Here is a 21,529-nt window from a genome sequence, read left to right on the forward strand (position 1 = left end):
TTAGATAACTTGAATAAATGTGGAATATAACCGTGATGAGGAGTAACAAGAATGTAAGAGAAATGTAGCATACTGTTGTTTTTTTAACTTACATCTTTACACATTTCTGATTCAAAATTTCACTATACAATGTGCAGTAACCAGTACATAATTTGCGCTACACATTCCACAAATTTTGGTATTATTATGTACATTTTTCTCCAAAAAAAGTTAAGCAATCGGAAATACACTTCTTGTTCACCCACCTCAGTAGGTTAAACTAGCAGCCCTGTTATTTTTTCTTACAATAACTGTGGTAACAGGGTTGAATGGCTCAGCTTCATAAGGTTGAGCTAACAAATTTGTGTAAAAATTGAGAATATAGAATGAGATTGTGTTTGGAATTGCATATAAACAGATTTCTCATTGTAACAAACATATGTGCTTCTAATGCTTTTGTAACTGGACAACCACGTATATTTGTGGAAAGTGCAGCTGACACTAGAACAACAACAGAGAGGAAATGAAAGAGAAAAAGCATTTCTCACCCCAATGAATGGGACGAACTTCTGGCAGGAGTCTTCATCAGGGCTGTGGAGGTCAAACAGGAGGGAATCGTTAGCACAGGGTTGACAGGACGTGTAATGTTAAGCTGTCAGTGAGGGCGGATGGTCTGTGAGATGCGTGTGAAGTCATCAGGGTGTGGGGGGTGAGAATGGGGGTGTCAGATCAGATACTGTGACACAGAGTGGTGCCCTCTAATTGACAGAGTGCTGTGAGATCACAGTGAGTGTGAGGGCTCATGCCATGAGAGGACGCTGGGATAGCTTCTTACATTCTCCACCAATCAGGGGGGTGTAAGGCCGCAGGCTATGAGGGCGCTTCAGTATGGAACTCATTGTTTTATAATCTTTTAAACTTTCATGACTCCAAGAGTCGTCTACAACTGATAGAATCTGTTCTCCAACATTCAAGAAACCAGAACACAAGGAACTTTCAAGATTTAGAATTTAGTCAATTGTAGCATGTATTCTCATGTAGCCAGACTTGATTATCAGCATAAAGCCTGATCCACATTGCAGCTTTTTTTGTCTGTCCAACATGTACAAGGACCAGTCACAAATCTGAAAAAGCTCTCTGCTACCCAACATCTACTTTAGGTGTCAAACAATTTGAAGCCATCAGCCGGCAAACTCCACCAACTGGGTCAATGAGTTTTAAGACTTTTCATGATAATGGTATTAATAAAAACAAGGAATTTTTTTTTGAATCCATTTTAAAATACATGTGCCAGGTTCTTTTTAAGAACATTTTAAATTTTAACAGTTGAAATTTAAATTTAAAAGTTTAAATGTTAAATATTTTCCTTATAGCATGAATACATGCATGTGCACAACTTAATCATTACTTTAAAAAAAGTGTTTATTTAATTAATTATCATTAATTACTAATAAATACCAAATTACTCAGCTGCACCACATGACATTGACCAACCTTGCATTGTCAGAACAAAATCAAATTATTTGTGATTTTAAGAGACTTACTGATCTGTACAAAAAGTCAATCTCTATGATTATTTCCTGTTTAATTTTTTTCCCCTGCACGTTTTGCTGGTCGCACCACGTGACTTTTGATTTCAGCAAACTTCTCAAATGTTAAAGTCACTATTTTTTTCTCCACCATTTTTTGTGAGAATCTTTGAGTTTTGATTTGCTTGGCCAAGGAGCACAAAGAAAAATTGTAAAATGTGATTTCAAGTACATCTAATCAAGTTCTGTTCTACATTTCCCTTTCTGAATGTCCTATTTTGCTCAGAACATGTAATGAACATTACAGAAATAAAATGGGTTCTGAACACTGTTTAACATTTATTTTAGGCTCTGCTCAAATGCATCGGCTAATACAATTGTAAAATCATGGTGAGGAAGGTCTGGAGTTATTGTGGATATTTTAATGTGGTCTGATGACACACCTGCAGCATAACAATCTCTGCTGTCCATTATCACTTCATTCATTTCTATCACTTTCTGTACGCCTGGGTTTCTCTTTGTATATCTCCCTTTATCTTTCTCTAGTTTGTTCTGCTTCAAAGTGATAATTGGTTGTGTGACCTTTGTATTTGTGCTTGTCCCTCCGGTGGAGAACTGCAGACTATTACAGATTTATGTTCCAGTTAGTGTGTATGTACTTTGTGTTTCATCCAATATTTGATATTTGTTTTTCACAGGACTAATTTTGCACAGTTTGCCAGTGGTAAAAACAGGTTTCTGCGTTCCTTTATTCCCAAATCATTACAAAACCTGTTCTAATAAGAAGGCATTTAGCCAACACTTTTTGGACACAAGCAACTATAGTTTATTATTCTAATTTTTTTTTTTTTTAAAGAGCAAGCAGCTAAAATCAAATTAGTTGAATTTACTATTAATATGTTGATTACATTAATGAAATGAATGCTGAAAAACTTCCTCAATTAACAGAATTGTAATGTTTAGTGTACAAACATTTGCAAGTATAAACCTCAGTTACCACATTTTTAACCACTAAACCACCCTAATTCACTTGTCTCTTTTTAATGTTAGTCACCATCTCTTATTTCCAAACCTGTTAAACCAAACTATAATTGGTTAAAGACACAAAAAAGACTGAATTATGAACACAAAACACAGTGAGCAAAAGCTAGTAGTCACGCAGACAGGTGTGTGAGGTTAACATACTGAGAGCATGAGTGATTTATACCACAGCAAACATTAAAACGTCAACCCAAACACACGATTAGGTACCTGATGTAAAAATCAAAATACAAACTTCTCTTCCTTGAAGGCAAAAACAACAGAAAAGAAGGAAAAACCCAAAGCATAACAGTTACTGTGCCATCCTCAACACACGTCCGCATCTCAATGACAAAATAAAACCAGATCAAACAAACGAGTGACATAATAATAAAAAAAAGAAAATGCAAGTGCAACTGATTGTTTGATCTACTTTATGGACTAACTGACGATAATGATTATGATACCCACAGCAATTCATTAAACGAATTTCATAAAACATGTCACATTTCACCGCAAAAATGAAATGAATAAGAATTTATGTTTTGCATTAAAAAGAAAAGTTTTTGCATTTGTCATTCAGTCGAAGAAAGAAATTACATTTTTTGAAGAAAACATTCCAGGATTTTTCTCTGCACAACAAACTTCAATAGCAGCTTTTTTCTCAAACCGCAAGGCCAAAATCATGCTGTGTTTCCACTGTCGGACCAGCACTACTCTAAAACCTGCCCTTAACATGCCTCTAGAAAGACGGAGAAATTATATTAATTTTCCACAAAACAATATAATGTGGGGATGTTTGGGCGCTGTCCTGTTTCACTTTACTGTTATTCTTTCAGCCAAAGCAACAGAGGGAGCTCACAGCCCTAAAACCGGAGTTGAGTTATTAAACGGATATTACACTTATTACATATGTGGATGCAGAATCCGATATCAAAGAGGCACAGGACAATGACAGAACAAGAAACCAAATAAATACATGATTATAATCATATATGATTTGTGTAAGTTCTTTCAGCAGTCTCTGGCATTTTCATAAGCATAACGTGTTATTTATTATTATTCTGATGGTTTGCAATGAACATTAACAGAATTGTAAAACCATCTCGTATCTCGTGGCACGATCAAGCCCCCGAAGTGACAGTGGAAACGCACTAGCACGCCCGCTTTTGGCCTGACAGTGAAAACGCAGCTATTGACAGCCAAAGAGTTGAGGGTCCAAACTGCAATTTCAATGCAGCTTCAAAGGGCTCTACACGATCCCAGTCGAGGAATAAGGGTCTTCTTCTAGCGAAACAATCTGTCTTTTTTTTTTTTAAATAAAAATGTATATACTTTTAAATTTATAGCTTCACTAGATTCACTAGCTTTACGATGCGTGTCTGTGACTTCACGCATTAAGTAATCATGTTGGAAAGGTCATGTGTGGTTAGTTCTTCATCTTAAAAAGTAGGGTAGGGCGAAAAACTCCCATCTCCAAATCTCATTTTCTCCTCCAACTTGGAGACAATTGTCCGACATTGTTGTTTTACCTTTTTTTTTGTAAACTGCATTTGACTTTCTTTGCATGTTCGCATTGTAAACACTGGGTTGGTACTTCCACCCGAGTCAAGCGTGACTTTTCCGACGTGAATACACAATGCGTGAAGTTGAGCTAGCGCAAGACAAGCATTTGTGGTTAAAAAGTATATATATATATATATATATATATATATATTAATGGCTGATCTTTTCGCTAGATAAGACCCTTATTTCTTGGCTGGGATCGTGTAGAGTCCTTTGAAGCTGTGTTGAAACTGCAGTTTGGACCTTCAACCTGTTGATTCCCATTTAAAGAGGGCCTATTATGCTTTTTCACTGTTTGAATTTTAGTCATTGTGTAGTGTGTATGTTTGGGCATAAAAAAGATCTACAAAGTTACAAATCTCAAAGTCCACTCCAAAGGGAGATATTTTGTTTTAAAAAATCCCTTTTCAAAAACTACAATGAACGGCTCCTTTGGAAGAATCAAAATATCATTAAAATAAATCAAAATATCATTAAAATAAATCAAAATATCATTAAAATAAATCCCGCCTACGGAAATTCGAATGGTTGGGGGATGGGTAGGGATGAGGTGGGATAAGACATTTCAACAAGCCACAGCGCGGCAGGTATAAACACAAGCATTTACTAGATTGGCCACGTCAGAGCTGCAACGCGCCACTGGTATAAACACAAACACTGACTAGACTGGCCGCGTCGAAGCCGTAACGCGCCGCAGACGTGTGCAGTGTGTGGTAAGAGATTTATTCATCATACAGTGTAGATAGCTTCACTTATAACGTGAGTGTTTTTTTAAATGCGTAAACTTGCACTAGAATAGGCTAGGCTAATCAGTGATGATGTTCTTTGATAATGTTAATGTTAGGCTGCTTTTAGCCTTATGCTGGAGCTGGTTTCGGGAAATGAAACTAAATATGTAAATAATTAAACAAATTAGCATGATAATCATGTATCAGCGATCTGGCAGGCTGACGATAGGATCCAACACTACTGTAGTGTATTCTTACTCGCCTTCCATGCATCCTAGGTGTATATGACTTCCTTCTTTCAAATAAATGCAATTGGAGATATATTAAAATTTATCCTGGCACTCCCAAGCTTTAGAATGGCATAGACAAGAGTTTCTCTTCATCAGTCCAAAACAAGTCCAATAAAGTGCATCCATCCATAATAAAAAGTGCCTCACATGGCTCCGGAGGGTCAATAAAGGCCTCCGGGTGTGGCAGTCCTGAAACACCATCTAAGCTGTTCGCCAATCACAACGCAGTGTGACAGCTAACCAATCACAACTCATTTTGTTTTTCGGAAGGCGGGCCTTCATTAAACCCAGAACTAATTGAGCCATTTGTGCCTGGCTGGGGAGAAAAGTATTGTAATAATGTAAATTATGTTAAAAATACTGCGTTTTTCGAACCACCAAGTATGAGAGCATATTCTTGTACGCCCCCAAAACAAAATCCAGACTTTGTAAAAGAGCATAATAGGACCCGTTAAGTCCACTTTATGGGGAAAAATCCTGGAATGTTTTCTTCAAAAACCTTTATTTTTTTCAACTGTAGGAAGAAAGAAATGAACATCTTGGATGAAATAGAAGTAAATGATAAGGAAAGATTAATTCTGGAATGAACTAATCCTTTAAGTTCCATTAGCATTATTTTATGTAAATCAATTATTTTATGTAAATCATTTCCCCTAAATTCTCATTACTGAAACGTGTCTGCACAATTGCACTTTTTCTTATTGTCAGTGTTGATTTTAGACTGTAATAAATCATTTTGTGAACACAGTTCAATAATTGTAAAACACCTTGATTTTCCTAAAGTAAAATAATTTAATAAATAATTTATTATATTTTTCTTTTAAATTTGGGGTAAAATATGGCTAGGGCACACTAAATTTTCTAAGACTAACCCATACTAAATTCAACTGTACTTTGGTCAGATGGTGAACAAACATACACTACATTTAAGTATCACTGACACATGCTGTCACATTTACATCATTAATTAGAAATTCTCACGTACGCATACAACCATACCTTTTCTGTTTATAAGTGAGCATTGCTTCAGAAATAGGGAACTGGTGGGAGAGATTGGCTCCAGCCAGATACTGCGAGACACGTCCAGCCACATCTATATTGTCTGTGGACATTTTGTAAACATCAAACACTAAAGATCAACATCAGTTCAGATTATAAAGGCATTATATCTAAAGAGCCCATAATAGCAGACACGCTAACCTGAATTAGGAGCTTCTAACCTCCCGAACATGTCCCTCCATCCTGCGTCCATGAAGATGTTATTGAACTTACTGTCAAATGCTGAGATGTACTTAGCCAGTGGATGGCAACCTGATCCAAAACAAAAGTACATTTTGTTCACATTGAAGAAATACTGCAGAATAAAGTAGTTGTCTTTCACATAGACCAACGTCCAAAATAAGCACTCACTAAGCACCTAATATGACTAAAAACTGGCTTTGGTGCATAAATAATCCCACCAGCTGGGCCGCAACTCTATTAGGAACATAATAATAATGATTTAATCAAATTGTCTGAATCCTCCCATTAAGCCGCCAAAACAGAAATATGAAAAATCTGTCACAAAATCCCACTTCACGTTTTTCTAATGGAAGTTTATATGAAAAGCAGCAATGAAAAGCCATTGCCATTAACATATATAATAAATTTGGCACATGCTTCAGATGCTTTATCTTGCTTACCGACAGGAATGACTAGAAACCGAATGTAGCTCAACCAATCGGGCGTCTTGTTGGCGAGCTGCTCCACAAAACAGCGAAGAACCGTGCTGAGGTAACTCTGATCGCCCGTCACTGCAACTTTAATGGTTGGTGGTGTTTGTGCATTACAGTTGCAGCTGACACAATGACATGAGAGATACAAAAAATGTTACTAAAACATACTCTAGTTCCCCCCCCCAAAAAAAAAAAAAAAAAAAAAAAAAGTCTCACTTATAAAGCATGCTAGGGTTTATTTCTGTATTGTGAATGCACAGCAAAGAATTTTTGTGGTCAGTGAGGCTTACAATCGTTGAATCCTGGTGACGATGGTGTTGAAGGCGGCCTGAACATCTGCGGGGGAAACGGTGGACACAATAGGCTGCTTGTGCTCCTGAAGAATCTCATTCAAATACTGCCACAGAAACAGAGTTCACGGTTCAAAAAGCAGCACGAGGAAATTAGTGCGGATGCTAAAAAGACAGTGTGAATGAAAACAAGTTATGAGGACTGCGATGGCTATCCCTGCGATAGACATCAGCCTCAGGGAAGGACGAATGTCCAAATAAATCCAAACAGACAAGACAAGTGATAAAAGCTGTTTGTGGCCCCAGGTTAATGCATTGGCTCTGTGTTTCCATCATAATCATCTCTTATTAAAATAATGTACTGTTCAATATATCAAACAGTGAACTCTGGGACAAGTAAATCAAGGACATGTCTCCTCTTGTATTATTTTTAATTACTAGAGGAGCTTTCTAGTTTAATAACTAGAAGGAAAAATGACAAATAAATAGTAACACTAACCCACTAACTTGCATAATAATTATTTTACATACTTGACTACAGAAGTTGTCAAAAATCTTAAAACTTGAATTTACATAATCACTTTTTTTATGGAATAACTGTAAAATGTGCACAGAAATGTTTTCTCAATTGGTAGTTTTCCTTAATTTTCTCTTTACTCTAATTGGTCATTTTCTTTTTTTTTCGTTTTACCCTAGAAAATGTTGAAACATACTTCACAAAACATAAAAAATGATTTGCCAACAAGGTAAAACTTACATATGAACAAATTTACATATTCAACTAAAGAAGTTGCTAAAAATCTTTAAACTTGACTACAAAATCACCTTTTTTAATGGAATAACTATAAAATACACACACATACACAAAATATTCTCTAATTCTCTTTTCTTTGTTTTTCCACTAAAAAATGTAATACTTACAAAACGTCAAAATTATATGTTTTTTTGAGATTAAAAAATACAAATCCTACAAGGAACCTAATGAACCATATATACCAAGATTTAGTTAGGTTTACACTTAAAACAGGAAGAATTTATTTGCAGACATGGAATAACTCTAAAATACACTCAAAAACATCTTCTTAAATGGTAGTTTTCTTACTATGTGAGCAAATAAATTCTTCCTGTTTTACGTGTAAACCTTACTAAATTTCTGTACATATGGTTCATTAGGTTTCTTGTAGGATTTGTAATATTCAATCTCATGAAACCATCATTTTGATGTTTTGTAAGTATGTTTCAATATTTTTAGTGAAAAAAAGAGGATTAAGAAAATTACCAAGTACAGTAAAAAGAATAGTAAAGAAAATGACCAAATAAGAAAACGTGTGTTTTAGTTATTCCATAAAAATGTGGTTTTGTAAGTTTAAAGATTTTTAGAAACTTCTGCAGTTGAATATGTTAGTTAATATGTACATTTTCTTACCATGTCAGCAAATAAATTCTTCCTGTTTTACGTGTAAACCTTACTAAATTTTGGTTCATATGGTTAATTAGGCTCCTTTGTAATTTTTAATTTCAAGAAAACATATCGTTTTGATGTTTTGTAAGTATGTTTCGATATTTTTAGTGGAAAACATAAAAAAAGGGAATTAAGAAAATGTCAAAACTTGACTTTACAAAATCATCTTTTTTATGACTCTAAAACACACAAAAATATTTTCTTAATTGGTAATTTTCTTTACATTACTTTTCTTTTTACTTTAATTGGTCATTTTCCTAATTTTCTTTTTTTGTGCTTCATTAAAATATTGAAACGTACTTAACAAAACATCAAAAACGATTTGCCAACGTGGTAAGAAAAGCTACATATGAACTAATTTAAATATTCAACTAAAAAAGTTGATAAAAATCTTAAAACTAGACTTATCTTTTAATGCTTTTAATGAAATAACTCTAAAATACACACAAAAACCTTTTTCTTATCTGGTAATTTTCTTTACTATTGTTTTCACTTTACTTGGCCATTTTCTTCATTTTCTTTTCCTTTTTTTTCTGTGTTCCACTAAAAAATATTGAAACATACTTAACAAAACATCAAAAATTATTTGCCAGCATGGAAAGAAAACTTACATATTAACTAATTTACATACTTGGCTACAGAAGTTGCTTAAAATCTTTCAAAGTGACTTTACAAAATCACATTTTTTCTAAAATAAACTCAAGGACATTTGCTTAATCTGTAATTTTCTTTAATATTCTTTTTACTTTTTACTAATTTTCTTTTTCCCCCAATTTTTCACTAAAATATTGAAACATACTAAACATCAAAATGATATGTTTTCTTGAAATGAAAAATGACAAAAAATGTTAGGAATGTAAAGAACCAAATGTACAAAATTTAGTAAGGTTCAGTAAGAAGAATAGATTTGCCAACATAGTAAGAAAAATATTACTTAATACAAGATACATTCTCTGAAAACAAGTGTTATATTACACAATTTTGATTGTCAGTTAAATTGATCTTGCTTATGTATGTTTCGATATTTTCATTGAAAAACTAGACACAAATATATATTAAAAAACAAACCAAAATAGCATTTACAGTTTAAAAAACACACACCTGCCCTTGCCAGTCTGTAGTGTTAATAAGAATGATATTCTCTGGCAGATGTTCGTCTGAGTTCAAGATCTGATTTAGCTGATCGTACACCGATTTCCTTGGGACCTGTGACAGGAAAGAGGTCGGGTCAGAAAATCAGCACTCGTACACATAAATTAGTCTTCCAATATTTCTTTATCATTGTAACCGGCAGACACAAACACACACTTACACAAACCTGTGTGATGAGTCTGGAGTCTGGTGAGGTTTCGCTCTCGATGCTGCTGGTGCGATCGCTCTGAGCTTTAGAGTTCTGTCTGTCCTTCATGGACGTGCTCCGTGGACGTCGCTGCAGCTTACTGTCTGTTTTACTGGCAACCAAACAAGGAGAAAGACATATTAGAATTGCTGGAATGAGAACAGTCGTTTCCAGCCAGTAAATCTCTAACCTACCCACAGGGTAATAAACCTCAAATTTATTATAGCTCCTCCAAGAAGTTTTTGACACAAGCCCTCCATCCTGGAAAATCAAACTAAAACCTGCTGATGACAATTAGTGTGTTTTAAAATATGGTAGCTGGTTTCTAGACGAGCCAGGTGGATTGGATATAAATGTACATTCAACTCATAGATGAGAACCACTTCACAGTTGTTATTTCAGTCTAAACTAAGATCTGTAGCACAGTAATTGAGTAGATAGTGCATCACAATTTGTGGCATCTTCTGCCTCCCAAGGCACCACAGAAAGAAGCTAAAAAGAGGCGAATCAGTGATGCGCTGCTGCGTTCCACATTTCCTAAAGTGTCTGTGAGCCCATCGCTCGGGGACTGAGTCTTAATGAGCTCATTAACCAATGCAAACACACACATATGCCATCTAGCAGAAGCCTGTGAGAACAACCAACTAGAAAACTGCATGGAAGAACAGACGACTTGATGTTATGATGGACCACAAGAGAAATGAGTGTTTCTTCAACTAAGCACTTTTAGTCGTGTGGAGTATTAGAAAATAGACTCTCTTAAAACATACTTTTCACACTCTTGCTAGTTTAAAATCGGCATGAAATAGAAATAAAAGAAGATGTTTTTCTACTTCAGTTTCATTATGACTTTTCAATTTTCAAGGCAAATTTTAGTTTTATGCAACAGTCTTACTGGTTGCAAAAAAAAAGAAGAAAAAAAGAACCTATCCGTAAGTCGTTGCCATGCAAATATTAGTGTCGGTCTAAACAAATTAATTACCACCAGTTCATTCATTATAAAGTTTTATTAGGGCAAAATTATTGGTTCTGCAACAAAACTACAGTTGTAATTTGTGTAAAAATTAGGACTGTCAGTTTAATGCATTAACTTAATTAGTTAAAATAATGAGATTGAGATATTTTAACGCAGTTAATCCCCAGATCTGTCAGATCTATCATCTTATATTTCATACAGTTGACTGTTGACAAATATGATGCAGGGCAACAACTCTAAAAATGCAGTTACGCCCTCATATTCAAGATATTGGTGCAAAAAATGCCCCTTTACGTGCTTTGTCTCATATTATATATATATATATAAATATATATGTATATATATAACAGTTCAGTAAATAAGAAGATATTGTGTTATATTTTAAAGACAAAATTATGTGTTTTTGCTCAATTTTGCAGAGAACATATTACCTTTGAAGCCATAGCAGAATTGTTGTGCATCTCCGAGCAATACAGCAGTGTTTAGTTTCTGAATGAATCCGCGTTTTGAACGAATCATGTGAATGAATGATTCAAAAGCCCATTCATAAAGAGAGCCATTTATTTTACGTTCCTGAATGAATCAGCCGTTTGAACGAATCAAATGAATGAATGACTCATAAAGACATTTATTGCAACCTGCTGGCAGATTTAGTTTCTTATTTACAGTATTATTTTATACAAATTCTGTCATCATTTACTGAAATATTTTGAAGACAATTGGTAACAAAGCTGTTTTGGTTACCAATGACTTTCATTGTATGAACATGAAAAATACTGGGATGTTTCTCAAATTATATTCTTTTATGTTTCATAGTTTACATAGTGCAGCCTAAACGTTTATGTGTAATAAATTCTATGTTGAATTAAATAAATTATTTCTTTCTAAAGCTACAATTTGTAATGTCTACTTCATACTTTCTCATTTAACACAAAAATAGCTTTAATCTTTCGTGGGTATTTTGCAATTAATTTGAAACATCATGTAATTAATTTGATTAAATATTTTAATCGACTGACAGCCCTAATATATATATCAGAGGTTGCGTTAGACTTTAACATTATCCGTCATTTTGACGGACAGGGTCGTAAAATTCCTTCATTTTTGTTCACATTTGTATTTCTTATCATGAACCTACAAGATGGTATAGGCTTATACATTTATTTTGAAGAGAAAAGATGAACTAAAATATTTCTTGATTTGAATACATTCTCATTTTTATGAACCAATACAGATTCTTAAATCCCAGTCGATCTTTTGTTCTATGCTGTTTCAGTTGATGAATGAACAGTACATAGTGCACCTTTGATCCAATAAATTGCAATAGGCTATGCTTTGTGCTTTGTTACTTTGATATAAAAAGTCTCAGATTTCAAATTCTGTCCATTTCATTAGGAAATTAAAGCAATAAATACCGTTTTGGTGCTTTTTAATAGATTGTTGTAGCTTCTGTGTACTCGCCTGTGCACAATGAAACAAACAGCAAAAGATTTGTGACAGTTTCTTTTTTGTTCTGGAACTTGCTGCCACACTGGAGCACACCAACTGGACAGGGGTGGAATTGCAGTTACAAGTTACAATAGATCACCCCTTTAGACCAATGCTTAAAAAACTACCAACAATCTGAATGAAGATGCAGTTTCATTTTCTGACAGTAGGTGGCACTTACATTAGAGCAGAAACATCCTTGTTATGCAAAAATGCACAACTTTCTATTTGCGTTTACTTGTCAGGATGATAAGACAGAAGTACTTGCTTACCAAGTAATCAAGTGGTAGTTTTATGTCACAGTAGCGGCTCTGGACATGTGTCCAGAAGTGCAAATTTTATTAGTTGTCCAGAGTATTTTATTAGTTTCTCAGTGCGATGGAAAAAATGTGTCAACAGCCCTGTCCACAAATTGATGGCATGCAAAGATTTGCATCTGTCTGAACAGACACATTACCACCAGTTCATTCAAACTAAAATTTTTATTGCACAGTGTTTTCGCACCAAACGTACATCCTCTGAAGTTGAAGAAACACCCAGATGTGGGAACATCTGATATGACTATGATTAAATTCAACATTGAAAATTGCCATCTTGTTTAGTTGAAAAACAGGAGTTTGAGTGTGAGAGAGAGGTTGCAACAGAAAACAGATGGAAAAGGAAAACAGGAAGGCAAGAATAGAAGGTCGCATGTGTTACCTAGGCGACATGAGAGTCTGCGACTCAGCCTTGCAGAGTTTGCCCACCGTTCCTGCTAATTTCTCAGCGCTCACGTCCCAGCTCATGCTGGCGTCACATGTTGCCACGCCGCCGCCCGCCTCGTCCTCCACCAGCTCCTGCGTGGAGAGATAAACATCAGGCGGGGAACATGTATCGCTCTCATCAAGGGCTCGCACGGCCGTGAAAATTGTCATGTTGCCGTGGCGACGGCCACTTAGCCACAAAACAGAATTGCGGTGTGGAGGTGTGGATGTGTCTGAAAGAGAGTGTGTGTGACTTCAACACGCTTGATACTGTTAGAACTGATTAAGTGTGCGACACAGACCACAGCCTTGAATTATCAGCAGTCAGCGACCAAACAACAGAAAAACAGGACGGCTCTTATGAAAGAAACATAGAGCATCTTTTACTAATGATAAAATGGATTTTTCTCTCCTTTGAAATAAATGTGACTGGTGATCGCTTGCGTGAAACTTGATGCCACAAGGGTGTTCTAAATGGTTGCTTACTGGCCCATCTCTTAATATGATATTATGGTCTGTAGATATGAGTCTACATTTTTGGGGTACAAATGGTGCAGGACGAGTTAGATGCTTAATAGTTTAATATTCGGTAGTGTTGTTATTGTTAACTAGTGGACCGTGGATTTTTACTTTAAATATGTAAATTAGGATCTGTTATTTTTATTTTGGGAAACTTTTGCTTAATTTCATTCCAAAGCAAAGTATTTTCTTCACTACGTTTCATAAAAACATAGAGTACAACGGGGCTGAAGGCACCTTTGATATTATTTTCCTCTGAACCACTAGATGGCACAAAAACATAGCATTGCACTTTCTAAAACATTCGCTTTTTGAGATACACATGCAAAATTGTCTGAACCTTGACGCGATCGCCGGCAGCAGTGCAAAGTCGATTCTGTGCGTACTTGATCTAATATTTGATGTTTTTTAAAATGTTGTAGATTTAAGTAGCAAATGAGAATCGCTAAAATGGATGCATATATATTCAGACAAATGTCTTCTTAATGATTTTCAGTTTTTAAATAACTAAAGAAAATGTAAAAGTATGGTATTCGGGGTAAAAAGCGCCCCTGCTGTTGGGGCTAAAAGACACAATAATTAACATGATAATTAATAGACCAATTATCTGTTTGTAAATATTCGGGATGTGCGCAGCATGGTTGCAGAAAACCTGGGAGAGATAGCCTTTACAGCTAGAGAATTACACAGATACGGTACAAAATACTTAGATTTAAAGGAACACTCCACTTTTTTTGAAAATAGGCTAATTTTCCAACTCCCCTACAGTTGAGTTTTACTGTTTTCGAATCCATTCAGTCGATCTCCGGATCTGGCGGTAGCACTTTTAGCATAGCTTAGCATGAATCCGATTAGACCGTTAGTTTTGATATTTTTCTTGACTCTTCTGTAGTTACATCATGTACTAAGAGTGATGGAAAATAAAAGGTTGTGATTTTCTAGGTCGATATGGCTAGGAACTATACTCTCATTCCGGCGTAATAATCAAGGAACTTTGTTGCCGTACCATGGGTGAAGCAGGCGCAATGATATTACGCAGTGTCTGAAAATAGTCTCCCTGTGCAAGCAGGTGGTCACGTTGGTTATGTTGACAGAAGTTGCGTAATATCATTGTGCCTGCTGCACCCATGGTACGGTACCTATGGTACCCATGGTATAAATACGACCTCACGTTGTGTCAATAACGTTTACACACTGCCTCTGAAACTTCCGTAATTTTCTGCATTTTCACATCCGTAGCAAGCATTTTGATAGGAAAGGATGACGAATACAAAAAAACCACGAAAACACGTGTATGAAAATTTTGGACTCAGTGTGCATTGACCTTCATAGACATAAATCACTTAAAAATTTAAATTTTGTCCATCATGTTCTGAATTTCCGCATTCGTACCAAGTATTTTGATAGGAAAGGATGACAAATACGAAAAAAAAAAAAAAAAAAAACCACGAAAACACGTGGACAAAAATTTTGGACTCAGTGTGCAATGACCTTAATAGACATAGTTCACTTAAAAATTAAAATTACCCCATGACTGACTCACCCTCAAGCCATCCTAGGTGTATATGACTTTATTATTTAAGACAAATACAATCTGAAAAAAAAAAGTCCTAGCTTTTCCAAACTTTATAATGGCAGTGAATGGCTGTTGAGTTTTTGAAGCCAAATAAAGTGCATCTATCCATCATAAAAAGTGCTCCACATGGCTCCTGTAGTTAATAAAAGCCTTCTGAGGCTAATTTTATGCGTTTGTGTAAGAAAAATATCCATATTTAAAACTTTATAAAACTGTTATCTCTAGCTTAATTGAAATAATCTAAAACAAAATGATATATTAATATTAGATGGAAAACTTAAAAAATGTTGCCTTGGCAACTAACTGAAATAAGTTTAAATACAAATTGGTAAAGCTAAAACTGACATAAAGCTAAATAGAAATATTTAAAAATAATACATATGACAAGAGCACATAAAAAACATTTCAAACATAAAATAAAATTATAATAGGCTAATTTAAAATAAGAATAAATATTATGGTAAAACTACAATAAGGTGTCATTTGTTAACATTAGATAATGTATTAACTAAAATTAATGAACAGTGAACAATACATTTTTTATACTATTTATTCATCTTTGTTAATGTTAGTTAATACAAATACAGTCATTCATTGTTTGTTCATGTTAACTCACAGTGCATTAACTAACATACACAACTTGTGATTTTAATAATGATTTAATGCTGAAATTAACATTTACCAAGATTAATAAATGCTGTAGAAGTATTGTTCATTTTTTGTTCATGTTAACTAATGTAGTTAACTAATGTTAACCAATGAACCTTATTGTAAAGTGTTACCAATGTTATAATAGTATATAAATAATACTAAAATAACACCTATACAGACAATAATTACAAATAAAACATCCACACAAATGATTAATATTATTACATTTGTGTGCATGACATGATTTTGACATTGTTTATGAGCTCTGATGTTTGATAGATTTGGTCAAATCTGTCCAACGCACAGTATAAATGTTTGGAAGAGTCATTATGAGAAATGTAAATAATGATTTCCAGGCCTATAATTCTTTCCCGATTACGTAGAATATAAAGTGTACCCTACTGCACAACATTTTAAAGTCCCACATGGATGCACTGTATTTGTTGGCTCTATCTCCTCCATCTCTAAAAGAGCCTCATTAGGGCTGTTGTTGTGGTGATGCTGGGTAGTAAACACATTTAAACACACACTGTCTCTTCACTTTGGACAGATGTGAATGGAGAGACAGAGAAAGAAACAATGGTAATCAACAGAAGAAAAGTAAATAAACTACATCAGCTATAAATCTACACAGTAACCTATATTCTACAGTGTTCCAGAGAGCGAAAGAGTAAAAAGAGAGAGAGAGAGAGTAAAAATGGAGTTCAGGCTTTGGTTCTGCAAGCATTTTCTCATTTTCATTTCCTCCATACCCATGTGAAAAAGAGGTACACTTCAGCATTCTTTTAAAAAGAACACTTATTGTGGAAACATTATACTGTAAAACTTAAGTGCGAACCGAATATAATATTTTCAGACACTTAACTGAAAGTTTCTTGCAATTAAATGAATTCAAGCAACGGGCTAGTACCATGCTAATCACGTTAGAAACATGCCAGCAACATGCTAGTAATTTCCTAATCATCCTAGAAACATGCTAACTACATGCTAATCATGCTAGCAACAGGCTAATAAAATGCTAACAACATGGTAATCATGCTAGAGACACGTCATTTTTTTCCCCAAACCAGTTAAGCGCAAGCCGCGCCCTCTACGCGAAAACCCCACTCCAATCAACGACCTTGATTGATTCCTAAACTTCTTCTCAGGGGCGACCGCGTAACCGGATTGACCAATGAAATCGAGCCGGAGACGTGAGTCGTGGCTCCGGGGTGGGGTTTTCGCTTAGAGGGCGTGGTTTGCGCTTAAGTGGTTTGGGAAAAAAAATGACGCGCTAGAGACATGCTAGCAACATGCTAGTAACTTTCTAATCATGCTAGCAACATACTAGTAACATGTTAATTATGCTAGTGACATGCTAACAACATGCTATCTATATCTATATATCTATCTATCTATCTATCTATCTATCTATCTATCTATCTATCTGTCTATCTCTGGAATAGACAGATAGATAGATAGATAGATAGATAGATAGATAGATAGATAGATAGATAGATAGATAGATAGATAGATAGATAGATAGATCTATTCCAGAGAGCTGTGTAAAAATGGTTGTACATTAAATGTATAGAAATGCAGAAATTGTCACTGACCCCAGCTGCAGAGTCCACGACTTTAGGGTCATCTGGATATCGGCCACCCGCTGCCCTGTTCTTATCTACTGTTAACAGATCGCCACACTGCAAACACAACACACACATAGAAATAAAGCACAATAGTGAGCATGGGGTTCAGGCTTTGGTTCTGCAAGCGTTTTCTCATTTTCATTTCCTTCATACCCATGGGAAAAAGAAGTACACTTCAGCAAAGAACACTTATTGTGGGAACATTATACTTTAAAACGCAAATGCGAACCGAGTATAATATTTTCAGACACTTAACTGAAAGTTTCTTGCAATTAAATGAAAACATAGGTTATATGTACATTAAATGCAATCAGCTGAACTTTAGAGTGCTTTTTTGGCCCCGCATATATAATTACACTATTACTTCTGTTGTCTTTGAAATATTTTTAAATGTGTTGACTGAATGTACTGACAAAGATTTATGGTAAACTAAAATATATTTCAATGTCATTTGTATGCAAAATTGTATGTCATGATTTTAAAAAAATGTAATTAACATCATTTGTGATGATGATGTTGCAATTTAGTACATTTAAAATGTATTAACCTTAAACATAATATTGAATAACACAGGATAATACAGTTCAAATTATAATCAAGTGGTTTGCATGTGTTTTAGACAGCGCATCAGAATAAGTGTACTTCTTAATGATTATTAAAGCAATTAAGTGTTCTGATGAGTGTAAGAAAGCAATTGTGTAAGCAATTAAGAAAGTCCTGAAAATGCACTCTCTTTAAGTATATGTAAGTGGCCTTTTGTATCATTAATATTATATGTGATTCAGGCTTAAACAAAATGCTTCAAAGATTTGAAGTACACTACATGTGCACATTCAATACAATTAAGTGCACTTCTTTTCTATATGTGTAGAGTATGCAAATAAAAATCTTTAATGAAGAATTTCCAGGAATTAATCAAACAAACCAGCTATGAGCTTAGATTTGATGCAAAAAGTAGAGAAAAAAAGAAGACTGTGTACTTTATTTTATAGGGGATTGAATGTCTCATCCCATGAAGCATTGTTAATGACATCACAGAATCAAAATGTTCATTATATTATTTAGGTATAAAATACTACATATTTGCAGTTGTGTATATATTTATAATATTTATTAATATATATGCTTGAGAGTCTACCGAATCTGTAAAATTTGCCATATTTTATGGGAATAGTTCTGTTCTGCTTTGAAGATAATTGTGACTTAAACACAATTTTATTGAATTTGAATTTAAACTGACTTCTGGCTTCTACAAAAGCATGTAACAACCTTGGATTCTAGGTCTATATTTGAATGTTTACACATTATCATAAAATAAATTTCCCAATGAATGGAATTACAATACTTTCTGACAAATTCAATATGTATTTACTATATATTTTATCAAAACTTACTTACGAGAGAAACCGGATCTATTAGACTATGATCTGTTCTGTGACAGAGTTTGGCTTGACTTTGCTTAGATTTAGAAAGAAAAAATGATGAAAATGTACAGTCATGGCAAAAAATATCACACCCTTGCAATTCTGTCAGAAAATGCAACACTTCTATCAGAAAATTGTTCCAGTTGCAAAAGTCTTGGTATTCACGTGCTTATTGTTTTTGTTTGCACTGCAACAACACAAAAAAAAAAAAAAAAAAAAAAAAAAAAACAGTGACGAAAAGTCAAACTCAAAATTTCACACAGAACTCAAAAATGGACTGGACAAAATTATTGGCACCTTGTCAAAATTGTAAGAAATAATTGCTTTTCAAGCATGTGATGCTCCTGTAATTTGTATTTAGACACACCTGTGGCAAGTAACAGATGTGGGCAATATAGTAATCACACTTGCAACCAGTTAAAAGAACCAGGAGAAAAGAAAGAAGTGTAAAGAGTTGTCTGTGGATTTGAGAGAAAAAATTGTGGAAAAACATGGACAATCTCAAGGCTACAAGTCCATCTCCAGAGATCTTAATGTTCCTGTGTCCACTGTGTGCAATATCATCAAGAGGTTTACAGCCCATGGCACTGTAGCTAACCTCCCTGGACGGAAGAGCAGAATTAATGAAAAATTACAACGAAGGATTGTTTGAATGGTGGATAAAGAACCCTGATTAACTTCCAAACAAATTCAAGCTGATCTACAGACACAGGGTAAAACCGTGTCAGCTCGCATCTGAATGTAAAGGGATGCTATGGTTGGAGACCCAGGAGGACACCACTGCTGACACAAATGCATAAAAAAGCAAGACTGGAGTTTGCCAAAACTTATGTGACAAAACCACAATCCTTCTGGGAGAATGTACTGTGGACAGACGAGACAAAAGTAGAGCTTCTTGGTAAAGGACATCATGGCACTGTTTACAGAAAAAGAAATGAGGCCTTCAAAGAAAAGAACACAGTCCCTACGGTCAAACATGGTGGAGGCTGAAAGATGTTTTGGGGTTGCTTTGCTGCTTCTGGCACTGGATGCCATGACTCTGAATGGTATCATGAAATCTAATGATTACCAAAGAATTTTGGGGCACAACATAGTGGCCAGTGTCAGAAAGCAATAATTTTGTCCAGTGCATTTTTTGGGTTCTGTGTGGAATTTTATCAGATTTGACTTTTGTTCTCATTTTTTTTGTGTTGTTCCAATGCAAACAAAATAGATAAACATGTGAGTACCAAAACACTTGCAACTGCAACAATTCTCTGAGAGAAGGGTTGCATTTTCTGACAGAATTGCAAGGGTGTCCATATTTTTGGCCATGACTGTAAATTAAATATACAATATATACTATATAATCAACACTAGCATGTCCTGTGTTTGCTTTTGCTTAGGCTTAGTAACACTGATAATCAAGCATTCAAAATGTCAGACGTACAGTGGAGGTCGGCTCTCTCGGTTGGCTCTTCTGACTGTGCAAACTGCCGATCTCCGTCTGCGAGCTGGAGTGAGACATTCCCTCAAAGAACGGCCTTGAGTGGAAAACATACATGTTAAGAACATAAAAACAGTCTTCGAGCCAAGAGTTGGATTTCATGGTCAGCGATCCAGTATTTCCTAAGTGTTCTTTAAAAGGCATTTACACTGGCGGCGATTTGCAAAGACAAAGCAACTGGAAATCATTCACTCTGACTGAGATTCAATGAGACAGTGGCTGATGTTGGTCAGGTTCATGCATTGAAAACTGTACCTCCTACACAAACACTTTCTCCTCCAGAACAATCAAAAAACTGATTCTTTGACAAAATAAATATCGAGAAAGCAAACTTACTGAAATCCTATTTAAACTTCTTCTTTTCTTCTTCTTCTTCTTCTTCTACAGAAACTAAAATGATCCTTCTAGAGCTTTTACTCTACAAACTCCAAACTCAGCCCAGATCTTCAGACTGATCTGAAGCTGTATCTTTTCTAACTGATCAGACTTACGGTTTTCCTAAAAATTATGATTAAAACTGGGAAAAATTCCATAGACTTACATTGATGGAATGTTCAAATGAGCCAAGACTATTCAAACTCCAACTGTCAAAACTCACGGGATCCCTTGAGACTCAATCAAACTTTCATTCTACATACTATATTTCTAATCCACTGACTCATTCAAACTTATCTAATATTTCTGAACTATTTATTTATCTATACTAGCAACATGCTAGTAACTTGCTAATCATGCTATAAACATGCTAACAACATGCTAATCATGTTAAAGCATGCTAATAACAAGCTAGCAATATGATAATCATTCCAACAACATGCTAATAACTTGCTAATCATGCTAGCAAAATAATAGTAACATGTTAATCATGATAGCAACATGCTAGTAACTTCCTAAGCATGCTAGCAACACGCTAATCATGCTAATAACTTAATAATAATGCTAGAAACATGCTAATGACATGCTAGTAACATGTTAATGTTAGAAACATGCTAGCAACATGCTAGAAACATGTCTATCATGTTAGCACCATGCTAGCAATATGCTAACTACATGATAATGCTAGCAACATGCTAGCAACTTCCTAATCATACTAACAACATGCTGTTAACTTAATAATGCT

General features: G+C 34.9%; 1 protein-coding gene across 4 annotated transcripts in view; it reads right to left on the reverse strand.

The window, feature by feature from the left end:
* The window catches only part of si:ch211-126j24.1 (phosphofurin acidic cluster sorting protein 2), a 78,565-nt gene that overhangs the window by 6,182 nt on the left and 50,854 nt on the right, over positions 1–21,529 (reverse strand). Inside the window, exons 10-20 of one of the 4 annotated variants that reach the window (XM_051094777.1) lie at positions 20,353–20,446; positions 17,467–17,553; positions 13,082–13,218; positions 9,898–10,030; positions 9,681–9,785; positions 7,118–7,224; positions 6,795–6,949; positions 6,313–6,423; positions 6,112–6,214; positions 2,760–2,792; positions 528–570 (exon numbers count right to left, since the gene is read on the reverse strand). In XM_051094777.1, the coding sequence (XP_050950734.1) occupies positions 528–570; positions 2,760–2,792; positions 6,112–6,214; positions 6,313–6,423; positions 6,795–6,949; positions 7,118–7,224; positions 9,681–9,785; positions 9,898–10,030; positions 13,082–13,218; positions 17,467–17,553; positions 20,353–20,446 (1,108 nt within the window). Of the gene's footprint in view, positions 1–527; positions 571–2,759; positions 2,793–6,111; positions 6,215–6,312; positions 6,424–6,794; positions 6,950–7,117; positions 7,225–9,680; positions 9,786–9,891; positions 10,031–13,081; positions 13,219–17,466; positions 17,554–20,352; positions 20,447–21,529 lie in introns of all 4 variants that reach the window. The other 3 variants (XM_051094775.1, XM_051094779.1, XM_051094778.1) reach the window with 3 other exon arrangements.

The sequence above is a fragment of the Labeo rohita genome, chromosome 22, assembly GCF_022985175.1.
Source record: "Labeo rohita strain BAU-BD-2019 chromosome 22, IGBB_LRoh.1.0, whole genome shotgun sequence".
NCBI classification, from domain to species: Eukaryota; Metazoa; Chordata; class Actinopteri; order Cypriniformes; family Cyprinidae; genus Labeo; species Labeo rohita.